The sequence below is a fragment of the Fundulus heteroclitus genome, chromosome 18, assembly GCF_011125445.2.
Source record: "Fundulus heteroclitus isolate FHET01 chromosome 18, MU-UCD_Fhet_4.1, whole genome shotgun sequence".
NCBI classification, from domain to species: Eukaryota; Metazoa; Chordata; class Actinopteri; order Cyprinodontiformes; family Fundulidae; genus Fundulus; species Fundulus heteroclitus.
Window position 1 is genome coordinate 34298586 of NC_046378.1, and position 27781 is coordinate 34326366.

Consider the following 27781-nt stretch of genomic DNA (forward strand, 5'->3'; position numbering starts at 1 on the left):
GTTTGTTTTTTCTTTTTTTATATATACTTTTTATTGGATGTCACAAAGGTTAATATATTTAATTGAGATTTTATGAGACAGACCAACACAAAGTACAGCATAACTGTGAAAGTAAAGAAAAAGGGTACCTGGTTTGAATTTTTTTTATCTAAAAATCTAAAACGTTTGGGTCACATTTGGGTCAAATTCCCCTTTTCTTCCTGTGCTTACCAGTGTTCATTTTCAGACAACCTCACTGTGTGTCATTTAAAAATAATGTCCTTGTGTGTCAAGGACCTGAGATTTTAGTAGCTACTTGAATATTTCTAAACACCATTTTGTTTGTTGTTTTAGTATTTCTTGTGTTATACAAAGCCAGCATAGTCAATACAAAATAAAAAGCCAAGTAAATTTCATAACTATATGAAATAAAAGAAAACACACTCACGAGAGATAGACTGGGTCAAACAGCAATTCCTATGTTGCTAATTTGCCTTTTATTTAGGTAAGTATTCACATTTATTTTGATGTGAGAAATAAAATTACGAAGAGGAACTGTAACAGAATAAAAAAGCAGTAACTTTAAAGACATCATGACAACATACTAAAACTTAGATTTTTAAGACAGAAATGCTTAAATGAGAGGAACTGTACATCTAATTAACTATAAATAATAAATATTTCTTTGGTGTCTAAGAGGAACAACCTATTTCAGATGATTATATATATATATATATATATATATATATTGACAGACAGACAGACAGACAGACAGACAGACAGACAGACAGACAGACAGACAGACAGACAGACAGACAGACAGACAGATAGATAGATAGATAGATAGATAGATAGATAGATAGATAGATAGATAGATAGATAGATAGATAGATAGATAGATAGATAGATATTTTTTTAACATCTTTGTAGGTACACCTTGCATGAGTCAAATTTTTTTTTTCAAAATAGAAAGTTACTTTGAAGTAAGCAAGTATTTCCTTTAAATACAATAGACAAACACACTTGAGTTGACCCTCAATGATATTTTAATGTGGAACAGCAGAGCTATTTTTTTCCCACTGTTCTTCAACAATAGATGGCAGCGCGGTAGTCATCGCCTTTCCTGTTATATCACATGAAGTAGGGAGACACCCACGACAGATGAGACAATTCTCAGATTTTCACTGTGCTCTGGTCTGAAAGCAGTGAGTGTTTCTCTCATTTGTTTCCTGTTCTACAGGTAAAATAATCTTATCGAAGTCTTACACCGTTTATCATTCTCCAATTTGACCATTTCAGACTTCAAACATGCTCATGAGTCGACCTTTTTTTTCTCTGTTATCTGCTAAATACAAAGTCTTCGTTTGGAGCACCAAACATACTCTCATTGTATTAATGAGAATAAGTTTTGTTTTCCCCACTCTATCTAAATATCATTGCTCATGCATTGATCTGCTTCAACAACACCAGCACTCATAAGTGCAAATTTTCAGAAATTTAATTTAGCTTCAGTAGCGCGCCAATATCTGCCAACTAGCTTTGGTCTTTGCTGTATCTCAGTTGAAGCAAAAGCAGTGTGAATCACAACTTCAAGCTGGATTTTGAGTCTATTAAACTTATACTAGTTAAAAAGTACTGAAGTTTTACTCTTTTTTTTTTAAACTTTGGCAACTTTACAAAAACAACCAAAAAAAAAAAAAACAACAACAATAAACAAGGATCAGTATGATAACTCTATTCATTCACACTTAAAAATGTTTCAGCTGCAGTTACAGCTGTCATTAAACTTAGTGACAGAACATGCCAAGCTGTGTTGCTAACCTGGATGTTGTTTGGAACCATTTTAAACCAGAAAATGAAACCTGGGGCCAGAGTACGGTGCACCTGAGTCAAATAATCAGTGCCCATATTCACAACGAATCCTAAGACTAAGAATAGCTCTTAATGCCGCAATTTTAGGAAAAAACCTTAGATTTTCTTGAGCTCTTAAGAGTTTTTTAATACATTGTTTTTTACTTTTTATTCATTTTAAACAACCACATTTGCCATTTGAGATAAACCTCAAAATAAAATGCAGACAAAGACTTACTGAATAAAAAACAAATTACAAAAAGAAAAAAAATAGTTATAATATAGGTTATAAGTTATCTTATAGAAGATTGCAGTTACAAAGGAAAAAAAAGTAACAGGATTTATTTTTTTGTTGCCTGTTTTTTTGTTGCCCTGTAATGTACTGGCGACTTGTCCAGACCCCCACCCTACAAGGATGAGTGATTTAGACGATGGTTGAATGGATCGATAAACCCTTTATTTAATAAACAATATTAGGGCTTAACATTTTCATCTAATGCATTCATCAGTTTTAGTAATTTGTAGTATCTATAATTTATGAGTTGGTCTGGTTTTGAATTTGTTCATTAGACAATAAACATAGTCTCTTAATAAAGTCTCTGGCACAGGTTTCAATTTAATATCATGTGTGCTTACAGTATGTTGTGTTACTGTCTGAAAATGCAGATACTACCTTAACACTAAGAGTAGTTAAATACTTAATCTAAAATGTAAGTGTCGAAGGGGGAAAACATATTGACGGTCATAACTCTAGCAAAAAGCAATAAATGAAAGCATAACAAAGAATAAAATAGTATATAGAGTTCAACTAGGAAAGAATAATAAAGCCCTAATCTACTGGAATTAATTTAATACAACTATAATTTATTGGAGCAAATGCATACTATCTGGTTAAGGTCATATCATCTGGTTAGTTCAATAGACTATTGCACATGTGTCAAACTCAAGGCCCGCGGGCCGAATCTGGACGTCAAGGCAATTTACCCGGCCCTCAAGAGCCGAAGAAGGCATATAATTTCATAAAGTAGAAGCATATATCCTTTTAAATTGTATAAATTGGCTAAAATTGTGCCTCCTGTAGCGAATGTTGTTGTTTTTTTGTGTAGTAACATCATCCTGCCATTAGATGTCAGTTTTCCCACAACACATTAAAACAACCCAGAAATGTCCAAAAAGAGAAAAAGTGATGAAGAATGATTAGAGTTTAAAGTGTAACTCACCCCAATATCAACCTTTTTGCATATAAACTGTTTAAACTGGGCCTAAGGATGCTACTTTTATGTTACTGTGCATTTTTTATACTGTATTTTTCGGGCTATAAGGCACACTTAAAATGCTTATATTTTTGTGTGCCTTATAATCCAGTTCACCTTTATATATGATTCCCGTCGTACTTACATTGTACCACTTTATGTGGTACAATGTGATAACTACCTGATTGGACCACTGAGAAGTTTACAAGATTGCCTGACGGTAATGTCGAAACTAGAAGTGAATACATGTAAAGGCCCCCACATACTCGGGCGTACTTCACTCAGCGGAGGTCTGTGCCTACTGGAGGCGTACATAAGGCACGTACTACTGCGTACGCGGTGTCACACTATAAATTATTCTGAGGCAAGAAGTCTTTACATCGAACTGTTTTATATGTGACACCGAGCTTTATACAGTGTGCTGCTCCAAGCAGGCGTCTCAATGCAGGGCATCACGCTGTAGTAGAGCGCTTTAATATAAAAAAAAAATTTAAAAATACTGTACTATTAGGAACTAGGAAAGTTAGATACTCTCCGTTATCCAAGTTTCATTTTATCAAGCAAAATAACTTTGCCTCGGTACTGTGTCCTCTTTTTTTTGTGTTAAAAGCAGTTATCTGCACTACTGCCTGTTTTACTTAAATTGTAGAAAGTCGGCCTATAACACATTCCTGATGCTAAATTTAAATGCTTTAGTGGTAGAGTTCTAATCAAGAAATTGTCTGAATAGAAACTGCTTTACAGCAGCAATGGTACCCGCTGAGTTTATATAGATTTACTGCTTTTCTGACACATTCCCACGCATTAGATGAATCACTTACAAAATCTCTGGGGAGCCTCTAATGACACTTTGCAGACAGTTGTTGAAATGGCTCATGATTAAATTACAGCAACCCTCCACGTGCTTCTGCTGGTGGTTTCTAAACTAACATCACAAGTGCTTGATAGCACCAGACTTTGACTTTTTGTGCAAAGAAAATAATTTCTAATGGTGGAAATTTTGCTGTTCTTGCATAGTCACGTTCCAATCTTTTCGCAGGGAGGTGAAGGAAAGCCACTGTGTGTAAATGAATGCGTATCTTGAAGCAAGTTCGAAGCTGCTGTTAACAAGCTGAAGACGAATGCTGAATCTCAGTCAAACAATTATATAAGTTTCTCTCACATTTTATTTTCATGTGTTTTGTCCCTCATTATGTCAATCTGTGTTCTTGCCGTACCTGAACTAGATAGCTGTAAGAATAAACTTTGACCCATGATTGTATGCACAATCAAGAAACTTGACTTTGATTACAGCGTTCACAGCATAAGGACAATAAAGGACATAAATAAAATGTATTTTTTTTTAATAGGTAAAAGAAAAAAAAGAGGTTGTGAGTTGTGTTAGAGTGCAAATACTCTCGCCTTGTTTTCCGGCAGTGTGATTGACTACTCAGGCTATGAGGTGTTGTGTTCATCAAATTGACAGCCTAAGGGAAGAAACTGACTCCATGGTGGTTTGTTTTTGCCAATAGCGCTCTGTAGCACCGACCTGAAGTTGAAACTTCAAAGAGTTTGTGTGCAGGATATGTGGGGTCTGCAGAGATGTTAGCTTCCTTTTTCCTGATCCTAGTAGGGTCAGGAAAATACGGAAAAGGTTGTACTTCTCCCAGTCCGTCATTGTGTAAGGACTAGTGCGAATCCAGAGAAAGGTTTCTTTCTAGGAACCGGAAGTTGTCCACAGTTGGCACAGTGTTGTTGAGGATAGTAAGCAGAGGTAGTGTGGGGGAGTTTTCTGGAAGGCCACTCTTATCTCCATGTTTTAATGTTATAAAGCTGAGATATGAAATTATTTAAACACACACACACACACACACACACACACGAACACATCCACAAACAACGAGGAGGTCAAATATATATAGCATATTTGTGGGCAGCTAAAATATAGGAAACAGTACAATAAAGTTGCAGCAACAACAAATGTAAAGGACATGATCGAACCCTTGGATGCTAATCACTACTGTGCTGCTCTTTTAATTGACCTTTTTTAGGCATTTGGCAATGTTGATTATACTATCCTTTGTCAAAAGCTGTCACATATTTGTTAACCAGATAATGTTGTAAGTTAGTTTCCTGATTATCTGTCAAACCATAGATAGTGTTTCCAACACATTGTTTTGTCATCAGATAACGTAAACAAGCATCAGTTTATATTTAATTGAAAATTAAATATAATTGTTTATATAAATTGAAAACAGAGTTGGACCAAAAACGGATCCCTGTGGCACACCTTTTGTGATGCTTTGCTTGGGTGTCTGCAGTCTGCGTTTGTCACTTTTCAGTCTGGCTTCCTGCATCTGAGACTAGTCCTAAATAGTTTAAAGACAAAGGTAATGCTGTTGCTAACCAGAAGAAAGTTACACAATTTCTTGCTTTCATAGAAAAAATGGCAGGTGCACTAACAGAGTGTGTTGAAACATAAGTACATTGGTATAAAAGTTCTCCTTTAAATCGCATATTGAAAACGCTGTAAAGAAGACAAAATCAACTTTTCTTTAGAAATATATTTTGCTTTTCTTTCAGTGGAAGGAGGCATCTTGTATTAATGACCTTCCTGCCTGTTAGAGTAGTGTGATATGCATAAGAATTCATATTCACATTCCCACCTCTCTGCATAGACGGGTGAGTAAAAATAGTGATTCATCAATGCATTGTAATTATCTTTTCCCCAATTCATTATCAACTTATAAAATCCTCTGAATCTATTAGTTCCCATTGCCACTGGGTTTAGGTGTGACAGGTTCAAGGGAATTGCGTTGTACAGGCGAAAGCCAGACAAGCAACGCACAACACAAATGTAAAAAAAAAGTAAAATTTTACCGCTTTATTAATATAGAGGCTGACCGGGACTACCGGGGATTTCCCCGGGGGGCTGGTGGTTCAGCCCGTGGAGGTCCAGTCGCGCTCGGTTCTGTAGTCACGCAACACGCTCTTAATTAGCGGCGCCCTGGTTCCTCAAACGCCTTCTCTTCTCTACCTCTACCCTGCTCAGGTTAGGTTCTGCTCAGTGCAGGGCTGCGGAGGGGGGGCTTGTTAACTCATATACGAGCGCCGCAGAGCCGACCAACAGACTGAGCAGCAGAGATCACAAAAACTTGTCCCAAAAAAGCCCAGCCAACAAAAGCAAAAACACTCTGTGGCGTTCGTGACACAAATCAAAAAGCCTCGTCCCCAGTGAGCCTCCCAGTTTGGCCCTCGCATTTAACAGGGAGATGCACGGTGCTGTGGCTCTAGCTCGTCGTGTCACTCCTTCGCGGAGCACTGCCCGTCAATCACTGAAGCTGTGAGCAGCATTAAACAGGTCCGCATTAGACGTGAGGTGGCGGTGAAAAGTTGAGATAAAAAAGAAAGCCCTTCAGGAAAGAGCAGCAACACATTTATACATTTCTACTAAAGATAAACTTAAACCAAATGTGCAAACAGGGCTGCAGAGTGATAGGTTATAGTGTAGCAGAAAACCGTTCATTTGTACAGAGGTTAGGAAAGAAACTCTGGCTTTGTTAGAAAAATCATCACATTAGCTCTGTAACTGCTATATACCTGTCATTAGAATTTCAACCCAGCAGCGCAAAATGGGCCAGTCTATCAGGAACACCAGGCCACTTTTTATCCCTAGTCCAGAACTGTAGTACTTACATCACAACTATTACTGAGTCTATTGGTTATTTTCAGATGTTATTGCCAAAAAATGTGAGTTATTAACTATCCCAGCTTTTAATAGAAAAGGAGACTAATTTAGGTTTACAAGCACTTCAACGTTAATACAGTACTATCTTTTTTTTTCCCTTTTGCATGCTATTTTAATATTTAATTGCTCAAAAATATGAATACATGCACTGGTATTATGAGGCTGTTCATATGGACAAAGCATAAATACAATGTAACAACAGGTACTCTGAAAAAATGTGTACCTCTTTTTCTTTTTTTTTTCTTTTTTACAAAATAAATCAATATCAAAACAGTAAAACCTATGAGGAATTTATAGGGAACTGAATTGTGACCTGAAGAATAGAGATTGAATCAAATTGTGAGGTTCTTAACAATACCGTGCCCTTTGTGCATATGGAGCATTATTGTTCATAACAGGGTATAGTTATCTTACTCGTCATTGTAAATTATAGTGTTGGGTGAACTGGCCATCATTTATAATCCATGGAGTCCTGCATTGCTACGTTTTCATCTATAAACCCATCCTTGAACTGTTACCACCTTATCTCGTGCCTGTCACTTAGACACTCCAGCCACAAACTTCGCTCTCAGAGCTTCCTCTCCTTCAGCGCTCCATTAGTTCAATCAGAACATGGAGAAAAAAATACATTTTCGTACTCTGCCCCGTCAACATGGAATACTCTACAGCAGGATCTGAAACTATCCTCTTTGATTCCTTTGGGAAAGTTTAAATTTATTTTAAGAGAGAAAGAGAAATCTTCTCATGCAACTTGCTCTTATTTTTAAGTAATATTTTATTAACTTATATATAATTGAGTCGAATGTTTTAATGACTTGTATTGCTACTCTGTACAATTTTGTTGTTTTTTTAGTTTGCTTTTATCAAACAGGTCTCTCTTAAAGATGAGTTCTTGGATCTCAGTGAGAATACTTGAAGGTTAAATAAAATACAATTAAATATAAAATTTTATACAGTGTTATGTAGCAAGTATCCAGGTTGTAGGACACTCTTCTCAGCCCACCTCTTAGTCACTTTCACCAATAAATTGGGTTAAAAACCTAGTATGCTGGGTAAAACCCATTTCCAAACCCAAAACATTGTGTCAAATCTACTCAAGCTTACATTTGTCCATTTCTGACCCAGGACTGAGTTGGTATATAAAGACCCAGATTTAGATTTTTTCTAACCCAGCAGTATTTAGAGTGTAGTAGTTAAATGGTACAAAAAACTCTCAGTCTGACCCAATTAGACTTCAAAAAAAGACATTTGTTCTCATTTAACTCTAAAATCAATACTTAAGAGAGACAACGTTTCTTTTCTATTTTTGGATTTTTGAGGGCATCACTATGCTCTGCATGAAGGCAGTCTTATTAATTTTCTCTTGACAAATAGATTGTAATATCTTTCAGACACTGACCTCATCCGGCTGAACAATTTGCAGAATAATCAGCAACTAATTACAACGAAGCAGCAAAAGACAACGAGTTAGTTAACGTCTTGATTGAAAAAAAGCAAAACAAAAAGGCAAAGTAGTTTTCCTATTTATGCAGGTGGCTCATTATATGTAGTTGTCTGATCCGACCAAATTGCTCAACTGGAAATTACCAGAAGTGTTTCAATCGTCGATGGTTAGTAAGCGTCCATCATAACTGGCAACTGGCATTTGAAAAAAAAATAAAATCTGTTCTTTTTCCACCAAAAATAAAAAAAAGCAACTTACTCAAAATACAACAGTCCCAATGGACAATGCTTAAACTTTAAGAAACCATTGTTGCTATTTATTCGTATGGTTTAACAATGAGACAAGCAAGGTCAGAGCTGTTTGTATGACTCCCATAAACGAAGCATGGCGAGAGCCATGGAGTGCATAACCCTTCTCTGGTGGGCTAAAAGAACCATTTAAAGGGCAGAATCCATTAGAGTGGCAAACGCATGCCTCTGAACTGACCGAGAGAAGGCAATTGAGTTTTAAATTCAGCCCTCACTCTGAATCACGCTGAGGAAATAAGAAGGCAAAGCATTAAAGATGGAACATTAGCACTGTCATGTTGCAGTTTTAATTGCTGCCGGGACTCAAAGGCTGGTAAGGTAGCTTGTCAATTAAATTGAATGACATATTCCATTTTTTTTTTTTTGTTACAAAGAAAGAATGTATTTTAAGTTAGGAGCTGTCGAATTGTCAAAAGAGACGGGGGAAAATATAACCCAAATGCGATTGGAATATTACACTAATCACAACATCCCAGTTTCCTTACAGAAAAAAAAACAAAATAAAACTCATGGTTTAAATGATCTAGATTTCTCCTTTCCTAGACTTAGTGGTTTCTTCTTTCATCCAGTCATCCAAAGGACAATTCTCTCAAATGAGTCACCTTTACAAAGTACAACTCCCCTGTCATTATCAAACAGTTCAATGAATACTACACAGCTTTAATGCCAGCGCTTAAAGAGATTATTCACTACATTTATTTCCTATTATCTCTGGCACTACCTTTTGAATTCCTTACCTGAAAGGCCACTGATGACAGACAGGATGAGAAATGGTTTCCATGGTGACCCCATACTTGTTGAAGAGGGTCCCTTCTGCTAGAATGTTAGCAGGTCACCTTCTTCATGAAAGCCGTGCCTATAAACAGAGTGGGGAAAAAATACAGTTGGTGGGAGGATGTATATCACACACATCTGCATGAGAAGACTGCGCCCGCTTTCCAGTTTTATTTCCAGTTAGACAAGGTTTTTTTTCCCTAAGTTTGCCAAGTATTTCCTTTTCAGTCTTATCACATTGGCATTCTTAATATGTCCCGTGTTGATAAAAACCCAATGTCTTTTTCTGATTCAGACAGACCGTGATTGGCACTCATATCACTAACAAGGCTTTGGAACAGAAGTATGTATGCTCCGAGTAATCAGCTTGAATAGATTGTTGCTGCCAGCATGATGAGGAATTTCATGAACTTACACTTTCTTTTATCATATATGATAATCATGATGACAATCGCAGTGATTCAGATAAACAGTGGCTTTTAAAAGTATTATTATCTTTCTTTTTACCCTTTGTCATGTTGCAAGGAACCTCAGTGTATTTAATTTAACTGAGAAGGGTACTGAAAAAAGTGTTTTTTCAATAAATCTTACCTATAAAAAGCTAAAAAATTGAAGCAAACTTTATATTCCGTGTATGTATACACAGTGGCATCATCTTTTACCTTGTTTCTGACATGTTTCAAACAGCACTGCACTTTTAGATATTGAGAGTTATGACCTTTTTTTGTGCAAAATAACTCAACCTTGACAGCTATAAAAATGGAGAGAAAGTGTTTGGAAGTCAGGAAATGATAGGATCTTACTAAAAGTTCTCTGCTAGATCATGTTCTGGACTTTGACCAGATAATTGTAGCGAAATGAATATGCTTTGATCTAAACCCATAGTTCTCATACTGTGGTACAGTTACTACTGGTGCTACGTGGGTTGTCTTTAGGAGTAATTGGTAATACTGATCATTTATACGGTAAACATGAATGAAATAACTTTGTTGTTGAGCAGTCAACCACAAATAAGCAAAAATAGATATTTGCTTGAAACAGAAACTACTCACATTGCCTTATAAAAAAGTATTCACTCCTTTGCGTTTTTTATGTTACATTTCAACTGTAATTTAAATGTGTTTTAATCTTTGGTATGTGTTTGATTTGCACAAAATAGTCTACATTGGTAAAGTTCCTTTTTTTTGTTGCAAGGAACCTCAGTGTATTTAATTTAATTGAGAAGGGTGCTAAAAAAAGTGTTTTTTCAATAAATCTTACCTATAAAAAGCTAAAAAATTGAAGCAAACTTTATATTCCGTGTATGTATACACGGTGGCATCATCGTTTACCTTGTTTCTGACATGTTTCAAACAGCACTGCACTTTTAGATATTGAGAGTTATGCCCTTTATTTGTGCAAAATAGCTCAACCTTGACAGCTATAAAAATGGAGAGAAAGTGTTTGGAAGTCTGGAAATGATAGGATCTTACTAAAGGTTCTCTGCTAGATCATGGTCTGGACTTTGACCAGACCATATTCATTTTGCTAAAATGAATATGCTTTGATCTAAATCCATAGTTCTCATACTGTGGTACAGTTACTACTGGTGCTATGTGGGTTGTCTTTAGGAGTAATTGGTAATACTGATCATTTATACGGTAAACGTGAATGAAATAACTTTGTTGTTGAGCAGTCAACCACAAATAAGCAAAAATAGATAGTTGCTTAAAACAGAAACTACTCACATTGCCTTATAAAAAAGTATTCACTCCTTTGTGTTTTTTATGTTACATTTCAACTGTAATTTAAATGTGTTTTAATCTTTGGTATGTGTTTGATTTGCACAAAATAGTCTACATTGGTAAAGTAAAATGAGAAAAAAATTGAAACCAGCATGTGCATATCCATTCTAACTTGTGTTATGAAGCCCTAAATAAGTTCTGATGCAACCGATTACCTTTGAAAGTCACATAATGTGTGAAATGAAGTCCACATGTGTGCAGTCTAAAGGCGTATTCACACTAGCCACATTTGGTCTGTTTTAAACGAACCACAGTTTGTTCCTCCCCTCAGTCTGGACCTTTTGTGACCGGACTGGACCAAACAACCTGCTTCTGAACTGACTATGATGTGGTTCACTCCTGGTTCGAATATAAAACAGTCCCAATCAGAATCAACTACAGAATTCATAGGTCTCTTTGGACTTAGAGAGTCATTGTAGCAGTAACCGCCGGCGCCTAATGGTGCTGTCAAAGTACCGTGGAACTCCTTAAGCTTGCAGGATGCATTCTCTGACACTGTTCCAAAATTAGAAATAAAAAGTCCCGAAGCCTGCATTGAATGAGCTACTCTTGCCACTTACAATGATTTATCAACTTTAATAATAGCAGAAATGTGCAAAAAAAGATGTGCAGCGGCAAGGATTTCCATGATAGCTTTCCTCAATTCTGGATCTGTGCAATATCTTGCTCTAGTCATTTCTGACCAGTGGGAGCCATGAAATGTATGGCTTTGTTTCCAAGTTATAGTTCACTTGCAAAAAGTACAACGTGAAAGCAAACCTCACCAATTGAAAACAAATAAAGTCCACTTTTGGTCCGGAACAAACAAGCACCCCAAAGGACTTTCCTGGTGTGAATACACCCTTTGTGTCACAGTACACACCTTTTCTGAAAGACCCACTTAGCAAGAAGCATCACACCATGACGAACTAGGAGCTCTCCAAACAAGTCACTGACAAAGTTGTTTAGAAGCACAAGTCAGGGCAGGGTTATAAAAAATCGAAATCTTTGATGTTCCACTGGAGCATTATCAGATCGATCATCTTCAAATGGAAAGTACATAGTACCACAACAAACCTGTCATGAAAGGGCCGCCCACAGAAACTCACAGACAGGACCAAGAGGTCATTAATCAGAGATGAAACACTGAGACCAAATGTAACCCTGAAGGAGCTGCAGAGGTCCACAGCAGACTGGAGGATCTGGCCATAGAACGACTATAAGCTCTACACTCAGAACTGGGCTTTATGGAGTGGCCAGAAAAAAGCCCCCAATGGGTGTTAAAAATAAGAAGGTATGTTTCAAGTTTCAAAAAAGCCATGTGGACAACTCCTTAAACTATGGAGGAAGGTACTCTGGTCAGATGAGAGTAAAATGTAACTTTTCAGCCACCAAGGAAAACGCTTTGTCTTGCACAAAACCCGACACATCCCATCAGCCAAAGAGCACAAAAACCATCCCGACAGCATGATGCTGCCATCATGTTTCACTGAGGAAATGTTTTTCAGCAGCGGGGACTGGGAAACTGGCCTGAGTTGAGGTAATAAATATAGGAATATTCTTGAGCAAACCTGTATCAGTCTGCTTGTGATTGGAGACCGGGACAGAGGTTCATCGTTCAGCAGGGTCAAAGGCTAGTCTCTAATTTGTTATTAAAGACTCTCGTGCCCGTGGCCAAACGGCGCCTTTTTGTGTCATCCAGTCAGATTAATTCATAATCCTGTCAATCAAAGTCACACCCTTAACATTCAAATACATACAAAAGAGTCAGAGAACAACAAGATGTTTGTAGAGAATGACACACTAAACATTTAGTCATTTATTTACCAAATATAAATTTCTCAAGGCTTTCACTGGGGGAAAAAAAGTGGATAGGAGAATTTTGATTGGATCGACCAGACTTAAAAATCCAGCCGCAGGCAAGTGGCTGTAATGGAAATTATTAAAAGGTGGAGTTCATTCTTGTCCTGTAAACCCCGACATCTAGTGCTCCTAAGGTCCCTGTTTCTGTTGAAACAGAAGACCTTGTCGACAGATAAGAAAACAATATCCACAGCATGATGCTGCCACTCTCAATTTTCATCATGGAGATGATATGTTCAGGCCATCAGTTTTCATCCACAAATTATGTTCAGCATGCAGGCCGTAAAGTACGATGTTGTTCATACCTCTTCTTTCACATGGCTTGACGCACACTCCAAATATTTACCATTTAAATATGACTTTTTTTTTTATTCATTCAACATTAACTTCTTTTTTACCACCCTTCCAAATTGGCCTGATTGGTGGAGTGTTTGGCGCTGTGGATCCTGCGCAACCTGCGATTCTTATGTTCAAGGCTTGTGTTTTATAATTCTCAGTCCAGATAACACAGAAAAAAAATAACATTTATGGTCGGTGCTCAAAGGTTTGTATCGGTGTCTTGAGCATGCAGCTACGAATGGGTAGGGAATCAGGGGTAGCTCCTATTCACGGACAAGATCCGCATCAAGTGTCGTGTTGATCTGACGGGTGAATTTCACTCACACCAGAGTGGGATTGACAGATGCTCCATCATCTATCATCTACTGAGGGTAATCATAGTATATGCCTTTAGTGCAACACTCCATGATCTCTTATTTTTTTTAAATGGCAAGATCTACATTATTTAAAAGGGTTGTAATAACTTTCCCATGTGTGGGTTGAACTAGTTACCAAAAAGCATAAAAACGAGTGGTGCAAAACCATTCAAACACAGAATGTTAACAGACACTCAATCATTATTGATTCAAAGGTAATGCTTTAGACAAGGTAAAATAAGCAGACCGTGTTATTTTGTTTTGAGCATTTTCCATCTAAATGAAAGAGTGTCATTTTCCAATTTATCTGACAAGAATAACCCTTCATTAAAACCCTCAATTTGTTCCCTATTCGCTCTCATCTTTCATAAGGTGTCATAAAAAGATATGATGCCAGATAATTTACTCTAAAATTTTCCCATCCTCATCATCCTCCAGGACCTTTAGTAGTTAGTAGTTTAGGCATTGTACAAGTTGAGAAATGCCTTATAAAGTATGACTATGCATTATTTGGAAAATAGACCCTCAGGCTTAGGAGGTTAAGCCTCCTTGCTATAAGTAGAAATAAAGCAAATAGAAGACGATTATACGCAAGTTTTATGATTGTTTGCCATAGTTAAATGACTTTTCAGTAAATGTAATCATTTAGATTTTTTGGAGCAAAATAAACAAAGAAAAATTAGGACTGGTGCTATATTTTTTTTCTATTATCTCAGTTTTCATTCCCTTTGTTCACTGATGTAAACAATTAGACAGCCGAAGGTCATCTGTCTAGACAGCTGTCTCATACTGGCCTCCTCTTTGGAAAAAGTGCTCACGCTCTTTTTTCCAACGTGACTTCTTTATCGTCTCGTTTGCAAATAGGCAAATAAAAAACAAAAAACAAATGCATATTCAGTGGGAGAGCAGGGGCCGGAGCATGACAAGCACTCTTTATAACCTGTCTTTGTTTTAAAGCATACGTTTTAGCTTGTCTTAAGGCTTTTGTGTATACTAACTTTTATATTATTTCATGCATTTTTTTATAATGAACTAATTTCTCATCTTGAGCAGTGCTCTATTTAACAACTTCAATAACATTTTATTTTTGTTTAGCACTGGCAGGGAGATAGTCGAGACTCACATGTCTGAAATTACTAGTCTCTCATCAGTTGCATACTGTCTGTCGTCTAACTTTATCTTGCTATGTGTTTTTATTGAGACCCTGTGCTGTTTTATCAAACGTAACATTTAACAATAGTCTTTGTCAAAGCACTCTATTTAGCAGTGAATAAAAATGGTTGTGAAGCGCTACGCAAGGCTCCAAGGATGTTTTCTTTTGACAAATAGGGATTAATCTTATTGAGACAATTTAGCATGCAAATGCAGTTTAAAAAAGGTTTATATGCACCATCATGGTCGGCCTACAGAAGGCTCTATATAAGCTCAAACAAAGATTTAGTAGTCCAAAACAGTGATACTGACTGATTAAACTGAATGGAAGACAATAAGTGCTGTCTTTTTTTGTCTGATAATCATCTTGTGAGCACTAAACCAAAACCTTTTTATCCATGTAATTATTTAATTATCAAAAGAAGATTTGTTGTTTTGCGATAGCATAAATATATATTTTGGTATCTGACCAATTTACACAATAACTGTTTAGAAAAGCAAAAATTACACTCAAAAGGACCTGAACACAGATTTGATGAGCGTATTCAAACATTTATTCTTTACAAAACTGAGTGGGATAGATGTTTGCCTCATTCTCTGTTCGACCATGTTTCAGGGCTGGAAAATTGCAAGCCTCTGCTTTTTCTTTCTTCTGTGTCCTCGAGTGCCCAGGTTTTGAGATGTATTCCCCAGGGACAAAGAAGAAGGTGTGAACAGTCTGAGGGGTGCATCACAACACACACACACATACATAACACATACACACACATACAAAAAACAAACAAACAAAAAATCAATGAAGGAATATGCAGCTAACTCAGGGTATAACTAATTTACCTGAAATGGTTGTTACAGACCAGGATTGCACACAAACTTCAGGAAACGAGCTGGTTTGAGTCTCGTCAACATCAGCTCCCAGATGGTGGATGGAGTCAGAGATTCCTTTCTGCTGGTGATCATCAGCAGCTTCTGTGTTTATACTGTAGCTGAAGTTTGTCCCCCCCCCCCTGAAAGTATTATACGGTTTTACTAGAAGTCATATAAATAATAGAAGTAAAAGAATACACCCAGCAATGTGACAAGACAATACACAATACTGGGTTCAAGAAGGAAAGGCAATATTTTAGAAACTATTATAAATCAATTTATAATCCCTGTTTTTATTTGTTTTATTAGGGATTAGTTTGTTTTTAAGGCTTGTTTAAGTATGAAATACTCCAATGTCTAAATAGTCCATACTTAGTTGTTTTTTGAGATACAACTTTTAAGATAGTCTTATTGCCAAGAAGTACTAAAAATGTTCCGTTTTGTGTTTTCAGTTGTAGAATCAAAGTTTGACGAATCTCAAAGATGGTTTTAAATAATATCTTTTTTGTGTAAAACTACCCAGTTGAGTTTAGATATTTTTCCATTTGAATAACAACTGATCAATTCCAGACTTTTCAAAAACAGGGGAAAACCCATCAGTTTGGGACATATGGGACTTCATCTGACCTATTGCTGTCATTCCTTTTATGTTTTCTTATCAGTTCCATGGCGTCTGGTCTTCCAACTTTATCTTTATATGAGACCAAGCATGCCTACTGCTTTATCCTTAGACACATTTAAAACATAACAAGGTTCAAATGGTGTTTTCCTATGAAAATTAGGGATTAAGCTTGAGGCAATTTAAGATTTAAGAAAAACATAATAAATGAAGTTTCAAAAAGATCCTAAATACCATCATGGTCGTCTACATGGTCGGTCTACATTGGGTCCTGGGGCCGGCTGGGGCTGGCACTTCCCCTGGAATATGGGGGTAGGGCTTAAGTATGGAGGGCAGGGTGTGGGGGAGGCAGCGCCTCAAGGTTCGTGGGGTGGGGCTCTGGATGGCTGGCCCGTTCGGTTCATGCTGGCCCCATCTCCGGGCAGATGGGCCCGAGGGTCATGTGGGCTGAGAACTGGGTGAGGGGTATTGGACCGGGGTATGGAATGAGGTGTGTCGTCCCCCATCACGATAATAGGGTTTTCCTCCCAGATACCCCTCTGGGGTGCCTGGATCTGGGAGTATAGGATGTATGTGGTGAGTGTGATTGTATGTACTGTGCCCCCTCCCCTTTTTTTAGCGGCTAGCTTCTGTGTTAGCCGTTCATTGTAGCTCCACTGCTCTCACCATATACTAAAAATTGCTGAGAGTCGTAAGAAGCAAACCGCATACAGGGTGTATGAGAAGAAGAGGAATGCCTCAGTAGAAAGAAATAAGACCAGTGAGGATTTGGGAGATTTTTTCACCTGAAGAGCAGAAGACCAGGTGAGATGGTTTTGCGCATGCACAGTTGTTCACAAATGGGCTTGGGCATTTCTTATTTACATTTCCTGAAAAATCATCCCCTCTACTTTTAATTCTCTAGAACTGAAAATACAAGTCAAATTAAAATGAATTGAGGACTCTCCCTTTAACATGACAGTCATATGCTAACAACCACTTTACAGCGCTTTAAGAGACATAAATCAGTTCAACAAGGAACATTGCAGCATTTAGCAACTCCACAAGATGTAGTTGTTTTTTTTTTTGATAACATTAAATTTGGATATAAGCTAAATACATTGAAATACATTTTCAGAATGTCATGCACCAATAATAAGAATCTTGTTGATGTGCTGATTGTGAGAATTTCAGGAAACTCTCTGTTTAAACAACAACGGACAACAGATAGGGGAAAGAGGAGAAACAGAGATATAAACCAGATATGAGCTTACAATTTTACTCAACTCTTCGTGTTTTCTTTTTTCTGCCTGGTCTGCCAAGTTGTTTGATCTCCAGCTGTTGAGCTTTTTTTTAAGAACACATTCTACTATTATTTGTTCCTCTTCATCCTTAGTCTATGTAACCTGGCAGAGGCAAGAGAAGCTTACATTTTATTTTCAATCTAACTGCTCAAAACATGTTTTGAAACAATTTCAGTTTAAGATATTAAATGTTTCCAGAAAGTAATATTAATTTGTTTTTCTAATGTTGCAATTTTTAAAAAAAATGTATGCATAAGAGTGATCATTTTTTAACAAATAACATTTGGCAATAAACCTAAGAAAGTATGTCAGTTGGTGTAAAACTATCACAGTTCCACAGTATGATAGTATTAATGATATTTTTAGTAAAATGTGTAAAAATCTAGAAAAAACAGCTCTTATGCTACTCCTACTAACATTTTGGTCATTAAAATTAAAGTCTTATGAATAACTTTTGAATTTGATAAAGACTTAATGAACAAACAGAAGAAGTCCAACAAACAAACAGCATTTTTTTTGATAGTGTGCTCTAATAGATTAACGCTGGGAGTATAAGGGGTTGATATTAGCTTGTTAAATAGTCAAGCTATCTGCTCCTGCAGCTAGGTAGGGTCAGCTGCTCTATATCAATTTTTACCTCTTCAAACACTGGACTGAAGGAAGGTAATGTTGACGGTTAATGGTCTGTTATTTTTAATAGACAGAAATGGTAAGTATGAAACCAATATTTTTATCTTTACATCAGCAAAACCAAAATAATAACTTTTGCAACGGTATGCCTCTCTGTTAGATCTCCACGTGCATCAAGAGGCTGTAGGGCTGAGTTACGCAACACCTCTGATCACAGCTCAGCCACACGATTATTAATGAAGTAGAGCAAACATAACAACAAAGTCCGCACAGTTTATTATGCGATGCTTCCAGTGTATCTCTTTGCTGTATTTCCACCTTAAGGGTTCCACATGAAACAATGTAGACATAATTCACCAAAGCCATAAATATCTCCTGAACACATCGCCTACAGCCGCTATGTTCTCATTAACCACTTGCTGTGAGATATTGTGTATTTTAGGGGTGATATTGCTAAGGGACGTCATAAGGAGCTTTTGTTAGTGTTGTGCAAACTGCAGTGAGTGATATTTGTACCTACATGGCAGATAGGCGCTTGCTTGTGTTTTCGTGTAAATCCGTTCAGTGCTATGCATGTAACAAGTTTCTCGGCTCTGGCTCTGTGTATCAGTAGGGACATTTTATGAGGTGTTATTTCTTATTTAGCAGCTTTGGTGCCTCCCTCTTCAAACAACACAATAACCGTAAACAGCCGTAAAGCACAAAGATATATGATATGAATAATATAATGAAACAAAAAGACATTGACAAAATATGTCGTCTGGGTGATTAAAATTTAAGGTCAGTATAGGCAGAGCTGGGGATTAACAAAAAGGATAATGAACATCAGAATTGCAACAACTGCTGGTTGGATTTTTTTTAGCTATAAAAACAAAGTGAGTAAATACTGAAACAGCACTAACAGCTCTGCTCATTAGTAAGCATTTCATAATAATTATGCTAAATATATGTGTGCGCTGCCACGAGTGAATGACACTTCACTGTGTTGTGATGCTAATCCCTGTCACACTTGTTCTGTGATTTGTGCTTATTGCGACACCTGAAACCACGGGTATATATTGTCCATATCACAACATGTGTTTCATCGGGCAAACAATAAGAAAAAATTAGCAATTATTCTTGTCCTGTAACAAACAATACACGCAATCACCAACAGTGGGTGTGGGTTGTGTGGCCAAAGCATCCAGAACACCTTTAATAAAAGAAGCACACACTGACGTTCAGTTTGAGCTATGTCTAGGTTATTTTTTATGATGACAGTGTTTACTGCCTCCCTATCTGTGCGAGACAAACCTTTTTAGTTTTTGATGGAATCAATTTTACCTTTAGTCTACTAAATTTTGATTTCAAGTGTTTTTCTGCAGCTGTTGAGTAGATAAAACTTTTCATAAGAACAGATAAGGTGGGAAATGGGTTGCTGACCATCCATCCATTTTCTATACCCGCCTATCCATGCAGGGTCAGCTAGGGGCTGTCAATAAGGGAGAGGCGGGGAACACCCTGGACAGGTGGGTTGGAGACCAGAAAAGTAACATTATTAAGATTTAACAGCCAGTCGAAATGCACCAAACCTAAGCGTTAATGGGAAGTCACGGGAACAACAATGACAATCCTGTTCTGTGTGGGAGTTGATGAGGAACGGGTAAATCAAAGGAAGCACCAAAGCTGTATTCACGACGCTGTTTTAAAAGAAACTTGCCTACAGAGGCACGTCTGCAGTTTAATTAGGTTCCTGGTAACAGGGGGTGTGAAAGACAGCGTGTCTCATCCAAGTTTCGTCTCTGACGGTGACAACGGTGACATCCATTCGTTGTCATTATGTGACTTTATTTGGTGAAGGTATATTTTGGCTATGTTTGTTAGCCCTGGATGTGAGACACTGTCTTCACATTTAAAATGTGTACTTTGACGCATAAGAGGAATGCTTTATTGGCATTAGGACCCTGTTGAACAAACACAAGTACCGCAATATACAAAGTGCTCCAACCTGGATTGGAAATATATGCTGTGTTTAGATCAGGGGTCACCAACATGGTGCCCGCAGGTACCAGGTAGCCCTCGAGGACCACATGTGGTGTCCTCAAGCCTGTTAAAAAAAATAGCACAACCCTCCAGTGAGACGCATCTAAAATGTTATTTTATTTTGTTGCTCTTCCTTTTTAATCATACTTATACTTACATAGATTTAAAATGGATTGAAAAATTAAAAGCATGTTTATATTACATAAAGTTGAGGTGAGCTCTGACTCTTGTAGTTTAAAGGTCAGTACAGGTAGCCCTTCGTATGACACAGTACCAATGAAGTAGCTCTCAACTTCTGCAAGGTTGACCCCTGGTTTAGGTCCTTTAAAAAGTCTTTGATTTGTGAACACGTAATTTAAAAAAAATAAAAAAGTAGGGTGTTTACAGCCAAAAACTTGCCTTTTCTTAGGCATCTGATATCCGGTGTTGTCTTGTCTCATGGGCTGTGTGTAGCACAACTAGGAGTGAGATTTTGGCAGATAACAGTAAGGCTGAATGTATTACCCAAAGGTTACTTTGTTTTATCCTTTAGAGCTCTCAACCTTTATGTGTCGCGGAACATGTGGGATTGTTGAGAGTTGTTTAGGGTTAAGATTTGGCGTCTAAATTCTAGAATAAACAATGATGGACTGCTGCTTGCGATGGTAATTTTACTAATCATTATATTCATGATACCAACGCCAGTTTAAAGGTCAAGTTTTATAATAATAATAATAATAATCATAAATTCCTGTCTTAAAGCAACTGCCTTCTACACACACAAACAATTTGATGTTACTTCTGCTGTGATATTAATTATTAATGATTGTTTGTGGCAAGAAGGCCAGAAAAAATATTTTTGGTATCGGTAGGTACAATTTTACAAAATGCAATTGGGCCACTAAGCTCCCATCACTTCATGTCCAGGTATGAGGAATATGAAGCAATTTATTTTCTATCTAGGCCAATCATTATAAATAATCATTGGTTACAGTAACAAATGAAAAAGCAAAGTTGCCAACCCATATCCTTCCTAACTCTTACATGGTTCGGGGGTGCCTATCCCCAGCAATCATTGAGTGAGAGGCAAGATTCACCCTGGATAGGTAGTCCGTCTATTACAGAGCAGCACAGAAAAACACAGAGCAAAGAACCATGCACACAAACACATTCCTACAGGCAATCTAGAGCAGTGAGCAGCAAACTTTATCATCCTGAGCCATTTTTTGCGCTGAGTCCAGCTTCATAAAACTTGTTTAGAGTTCCTAATGTTAAAGTAAAGTACATTTTTAAAAAAGACCTCTATATTTTTGACAAATACTACCGGATATAAAGTATAGTAAATGTGTTGTCATTTTTAAAGACCCACCACATTATTTAAATTTGTTTTGTTTTAAAATAAAGGAAAACATAAAACGTTTGGAAAACAAGGATTGATACATTTTCTTCTGTCTGATGTTAATATTTGTGGAAAAATATGTTTAAGAAACAAAAGGCCAGTTTCTAACAAAGGACATAGTTTCCGACCTAACGACAGGAAACGAGATCAAAAATATTACTGGTACTTTTGGTATTATTCAATTGGGGGACGTTCAATGCAATTTTTCAATTAATAAAATATAAAAAAAGTGTATTAAACCTGCATTTATCATTATATTTATATAGAAAAACATTAGTTGCTTCTTCATAACTTTTTTGCCAAAGTTATTAGGAGACATTCTGGAGTATTCTTGCAGCTTTGGAGCCATAGGTTGTAGACCCCTGATTTAAAGAGACCAATTAACCTAAAAGAACATGTTAACAAACATTTTTATTTATCCTTTATCCCGATTACCCTACTGTTAAGTTGATTTTAAGCCTGTCATACCACCAACATAGGAACATGGTGAGAAAGGTATTACGGTAAATGATAAAGACGTGAGCTCCTTGCGTTACCATTTTAGGCAGCAGCAATTAAATAAGCCTTTCCTCTGTTTAACATTTCACAACGAGCATCCTCTTGTAAAATATTCACTGTGCTTTGAAGTTTCAGTAAAACTACATATACCAACCAACAAATTGAATTACACTTTAAATGAGGGAGCTCTAGTGTACACTGAGAAACAACAGCAATCAGAACAATAACAGAGCAGGTACTTAATCTTGTTTCATGACCGGTAGTAGATAACTCCTCCTGCTATCCACCCTCTCAATTGGTCAAGTTTTCACCTTCACTTTTAAGTTCCTACTTTCACCATGAGACGTCTGATCAAAAATGGCATGTAGCCCCAGGCTGGCGCTGAGGGAAACCTATAAAGCCATTGAAGTAGGTGAAGTAACTGGCAAACGCAGCCGATGCTATCGACATCTAAGCAATGTCATTTTTGATTTATAACAGCACCAAAGCGTGGCACGTGTGCACACAATGTACTATTGTGTATCTTTAAGAATTGTTCATTAAACTGTTGCAGGCAGATTCTGTAGTGCCTGTATATCAGAAAAGAAAGACTTTACCCACCTGGACTTTATCCCAGCTGCTCTATAAATCTCTGACCTTAGAGCGCTTTGACGTTCTCAGTTAGGGGCCTTTGGTCTTTTTCAAAGGGGACAGATCATTTGGAATAAGAGCCCTGAGGCATTGGAATCCCTTGCCTCAGGAAATGAGGTCAACTGGCTCAGTGACCTCATTTAAATGCTTTATTTAGATACACTTTTATAAATAATCTTCTACTAATTTGACCCATGTTTCAGTCTGTCCTTAAATATATTTTATTTATTATTAAGTTATTGCTTTATCTAATCTGTCCATTTCTTGCAGTCATTTTGGTAAATAATTACTGTTTTATTTACTGCCATTGTAAAGTGCTTAATGAATGGTCCATCAATTATTATTATTAATATTATTATTATTTATTTTGTTTCACCATTATTATAATTATATATAACTGTTTCCTAGATTTTCAGTTTTGTGTATTGTCAACACTGTTTAGGACTGAAAACCAATTTATCAATCAAACATATCACAATCTCCTTGCAGCTTACATTTAATAGTTTTTATTACAACTTGGAACATTTCAAAATACCTGCCTGAAGCTACTCACACTCACAATTCCATTGAGACAGTAAAGTCCCATGGCACATTAATGCAGACTTGCATAGTACTTAAGCAAAACCTGACAATGTGTTCATGCAAAATGTCAAAATCTTTGCATCCTTTACAAATCACTGGTCTTGACCAAACATGAATGTCAAATATAATGATCAAAACTACAACATTGTGTAATTAGTCCACACAAATTTTTATGTTCAGATTTGTGGATGAATAGTTCTGAACAAGTTTATGTATGTGGCAGACAATTGTGAGAATGGGAATCCTAGCACCAAGCTACAAATGGAAACAAAATCAACGTTTTGACATTCAGACATTGCAGTCTTAATGTTGCATCGAAAGCAATTATTATTGCAACAGTAGAATAGCTTTAAATATTGGTTGCAGAAACAACTCTTTCAATTTGCTGGCCAGATATTTATGACACTCCACAGGAAAACCAGCAGCAGGTCTCCCTCGTGACAGTTTTGAGGTTTTTACAGATTTCAAAAGAGTGGAAGCTAAGCGTTTCAATTATGTCAAACTCGTGGAAATCAACAAAGAATTGAGGAAGATATGACCACTTGTAAGTTGGCACTCTGCGAAGAAATTAATTTCAGTATGATGCATCATAATGTTATTTTTGAACTTCTCAAAATCATCCCATGTCCGATGAGTCCCAAGTTCTGCAGCTGTCTTTCTGATTCTAAATGATCCATCCATCCATCCATCCATCCATCCATCCATCCATCCATCCATCCATCCATCCATCCATCCATCCATCCATTCTTTCTCAGGAGAAAGTTTGCGCTTCAGGACTGTGTCCTAAGTGCACAAATGCACAAAAAAGCTTTCTTTGTCTTCTTCAGCTTTGGTTAACGGCAAGAGGAAACTAGGAATGCTCTCTATCCACAGACGCCATTTCCACTGATCCATCCTGATACAGAATCTGAAGCTACTCCAGCATCCTGGTGAACATGTACTCTCACAGTGGAGTGTTGTACAGCTGAAGTTAAGTTATTGCGCAATGCGTTCATCTTAATGCTTGCTCCCCTGCCACGAGTCCAAAGCTTTCTTCATTGTGTTCATTTAACGGCAGCTGGAAACCATGAATATTCGCCAAAATGATGAAGTCGCTTCGTCAGCTTGTTCCGCCTCAGCTATCTTTACGCACAAAATGAAACGAGTCCCACGTCCGCATCCTGGTTAGCATGTACTCCCACAATGGAGGGCTGAGCAAATCACAGTTCCGCTCTTGGAGATCCGTTAAGCTTGGTCCATCTTCTTCACAAGTCATAGAAACTCAGTTTGTCTTTCAAACAGGTTATTTAGCAGCATAAACAGCTGATTTCATCAAGCATGCAGCTTATTGGCCGACATGCATAACAAAAGCCACACAAAGGCGGTATACAAACGAGGCACAGTTTTCCCTCTCCAGACATGCAGATACGGGTCGAGGGGATTTTATGCTGAAAACATCCTGGGTTTGAACATAAACTGTAATGTTTTAAAACCTTTGAAACGGTCATTGAAATAATTCAGGGGTTTCTTCACAAGGTCAACTAGCATATTTAGCGATAAAACGAAAATCGGCATTTTCTCAGTAAACTGAAATTTTTTCACGCTTTTCTCAGTTTGTGCTCTGCCCACTTGTTCCTACTTTTGCCGTGGCACGTCACATTTTTCTGCTCCACAGATTCTCATGGTTCGCTGGATAGTCTGTCGCCAGAGCTGGTAGCAGCCAGATGAGTCTGTCCACCACTACATAACCGACCCCGGGTGTTTAGCTAGCCTCTGTAAGTTTGGTCATTTAGAAGAGGAGATCATTGAGGAACCAGCTAGCAGAACATACATCTAAACCCAAGCTGTGGGGGAAACTGTTTAGTTTACCGGATGATGAGCCACTGTCAAAGACTGTGGACATGACCTTTCAGATTGAGTCAGCCGTTCAGTATCCCGTTGGCACAGATCGTAGAGCAGCTTAGCTCTCTGAACCCAGTCCCTGAGATGAGCCTGAAGTGCATGTGGCAGGACACCAAGGCATCACAGCACCTTGTCCGTGTGGACACTGCAGTTCTCCCTCCTATCCCATGCATGCAATGGCCTGGCCAAACTTGCGATACCCATGCCAACTTCTCCAAAGTGTGCCGCTCTGCGCCTGCCACCACAAATCGCAGGCGGTACTCAGCCTATTCATCAAGCACGACCATCATAACTGTGGTATCCAGCGTCAAGCTGTTTACGTGGTGCATGGTGCAGCTGGACGATGTATATCTGCTGCTGCTACTGAATACTGCTGCCTTCAGGTCTTTGCCCAACAATTCCACAGTCTGGCGGCTGTTTCCTGGACAGATAATTGAGGCAGGACGGGAGGACCTGAATTGCTATGGACAGACCAAAATGAGCATAGTGGGCACTCTCATCTTGTCTCCCTGCTATGGCCCCAGAGTTCTCCCAGCATTCACTTCCCAGATGTCCAACCATGGTGCAAATCTCCTTGGGTGTGACCTTACTGCCTTTATCCTCCAGCTGTTAATTGATCAAACTGTGTCCCCTATTACAGATAGCCACAACCTCACTGCCTTTGTGACCCACATGTTTTTCTTTCCGTTACAACCAAGAGCATCAGCTCAGCCCCAACCTGCTTTCGGAAGATCATGGACCCCATCGTCGCCAGTATTGATACTATGATTATGTATTTGGACAACAATGTGGTGCACAGAGCAACATTGATTCTGCACCATGGTGCTTGACAATCTCGCTCACCACAAAATCACATTGAACACGAGTAAGTGCCTGTTTGCATCACCTGACATTGGGTTTGCGGGGTTCTGTCTGCCCACAGAAGCCCTGAGCCTGAACTATTCAAATGTTGATGCCATTCTGCAACACCCGGAGCCCTTCTTCCCAGTGCAGCTGTCATCATTAATGGGAATAACCAGTTTTTACCTGTGCTTCCTCCCCAACAATTCAGCAACAGCCCCACTGTTTCATACCCTCCTCAAGCAGGACACTCCGTAGTCCTGGACCCCTGCATGCTCCGCTGCAGTCCGAGGGGTTACAGCATACCGCCCCACCCGTGCTAGCTCACTGTAACCTGCAGAGCCCCCCATTTGTTACTTTTGATGCATCCAACGCTGAACAGAGCGCCCAGTGGTGTTGGCTTTAAGGTCACAACAAGGCTTCATGGGGGAGAGGGACGCTTTACCATGGGTCTGGCCATGCAACATTGACAAATGTACCCATATGGGAGGAAAAATGGACAAGAAACAGTATTTCTCATTGTTTGTGACTCTAAAGAGCAGAACTATCACACACCTGCACATACAGTACAGACAACAAAGTATTTATAGTGTCTAATAACAAATGACACATAATGCGACAAACAAATGTTGGTGCAAAACAATAAACCAAATGACAAGTGTTTGAATCATGTGAATAAACCTTTTTAAACCAGTTTAAACACGTGTCACTGTTTAAACAGACTTCTAATCCCATAAAGAGTGACAGAAAGATTATCTTGTATTGTGAATGAACTGAAAACAAGTGAAAACAACAGCACTATAATTATCTGGTAAAATGTCAGCCATAAATACGGGTATTACCACAGGAAACGAACAAAGGTTAACTGGGCGTTTGTGTAATATGAAATATGCAGGCAAGGATACTGTTTAATTAGATATTTACATGTCATCTAATGAAAAGTAAGAGTAACACATATTTTCTGGTACGTTATGTTGGTAGCACTGTCTTCCACAGCCATATGAACTTGGGGGGAAACAAATCTCTTCTTTACTGAAGAGTAGAACGTCAGTCTGACTGATACTAGAAACTGTAATAATGACAACCCCTTAGACGGTGCAGCGGCACCCATGGCGATTTGACAGAGACAGGGGGACATTTATTGAATGTTTAAAAAGGAAATCTTTTGAGCCCAGAGCATAACTCATTATTTTGGTCTCGCTGGATCAGCTCCAAAAAGGTCACCAGATAACATCGTGATTTAAGTCCTGACGCTGAGCTTCACAGCTCCGGGTGGCAAAGTGCGAGTGTGCTGATATCCAATTTGTTGTTCAAAATAATCTGATGTAACACTGCTTCTGCTAAGCAGGCAATTTCCCATCATTTAATTTTTTTTTATTTGTCTAGATACGAGCATCAAATACTTTTTCAATATTTTTTTTGTAAATGGTAAGAAATGGTTGCTTAAAAATAAGCAATCATTTTCTCACCACTGCACACTGATTGACTGCTCTGTTTGACCCTTGTGGAAAATGATCAAACAGCATCATTAAGTCTATCCAAACCAAGATAAAATTTCCTAATCATTTTTATTTCCGTTGCATTGGAAGAGGAAAAAATGATTTTTTTTTAATCAATGCTTCAACTACATTTAATACAGCTCCTGGGTAAATAGCACAATCAATAATTGCAATGGTAATTTAAAAATATGGGTTAATAGGGATACAATGACACATTGAGCTCACGAGAGGATATACAGTATT

At 37.9% G+C, this 27781-nt stretch overlaps 1 protein-coding gene across 4 annotated transcripts in view; it reads right to left on the bottom strand.

Moving 5' to 3' along the window:
- cntn5 (contactin 5) overlaps positions 1–27781 on the bottom strand; it is a 196739-nt gene that overhangs the window by 132416 nt on the left and 36542 nt on the right. For all 4 annotated transcript variants that reach the window (XM_012868315.3, XM_021319398.2, XM_036149690.1 and 1 more), the window contains exon 2: positions 9300–9418. In XM_012868315.3, coding sequence (XP_012723769.2) covers positions 9300–9354 — 55 coding nt within the window. In that variant the 5' untranslated portion in view covers positions 9355–9418. The remainder of the gene's footprint in view (positions 1–9299; positions 9419–27781) is intronic.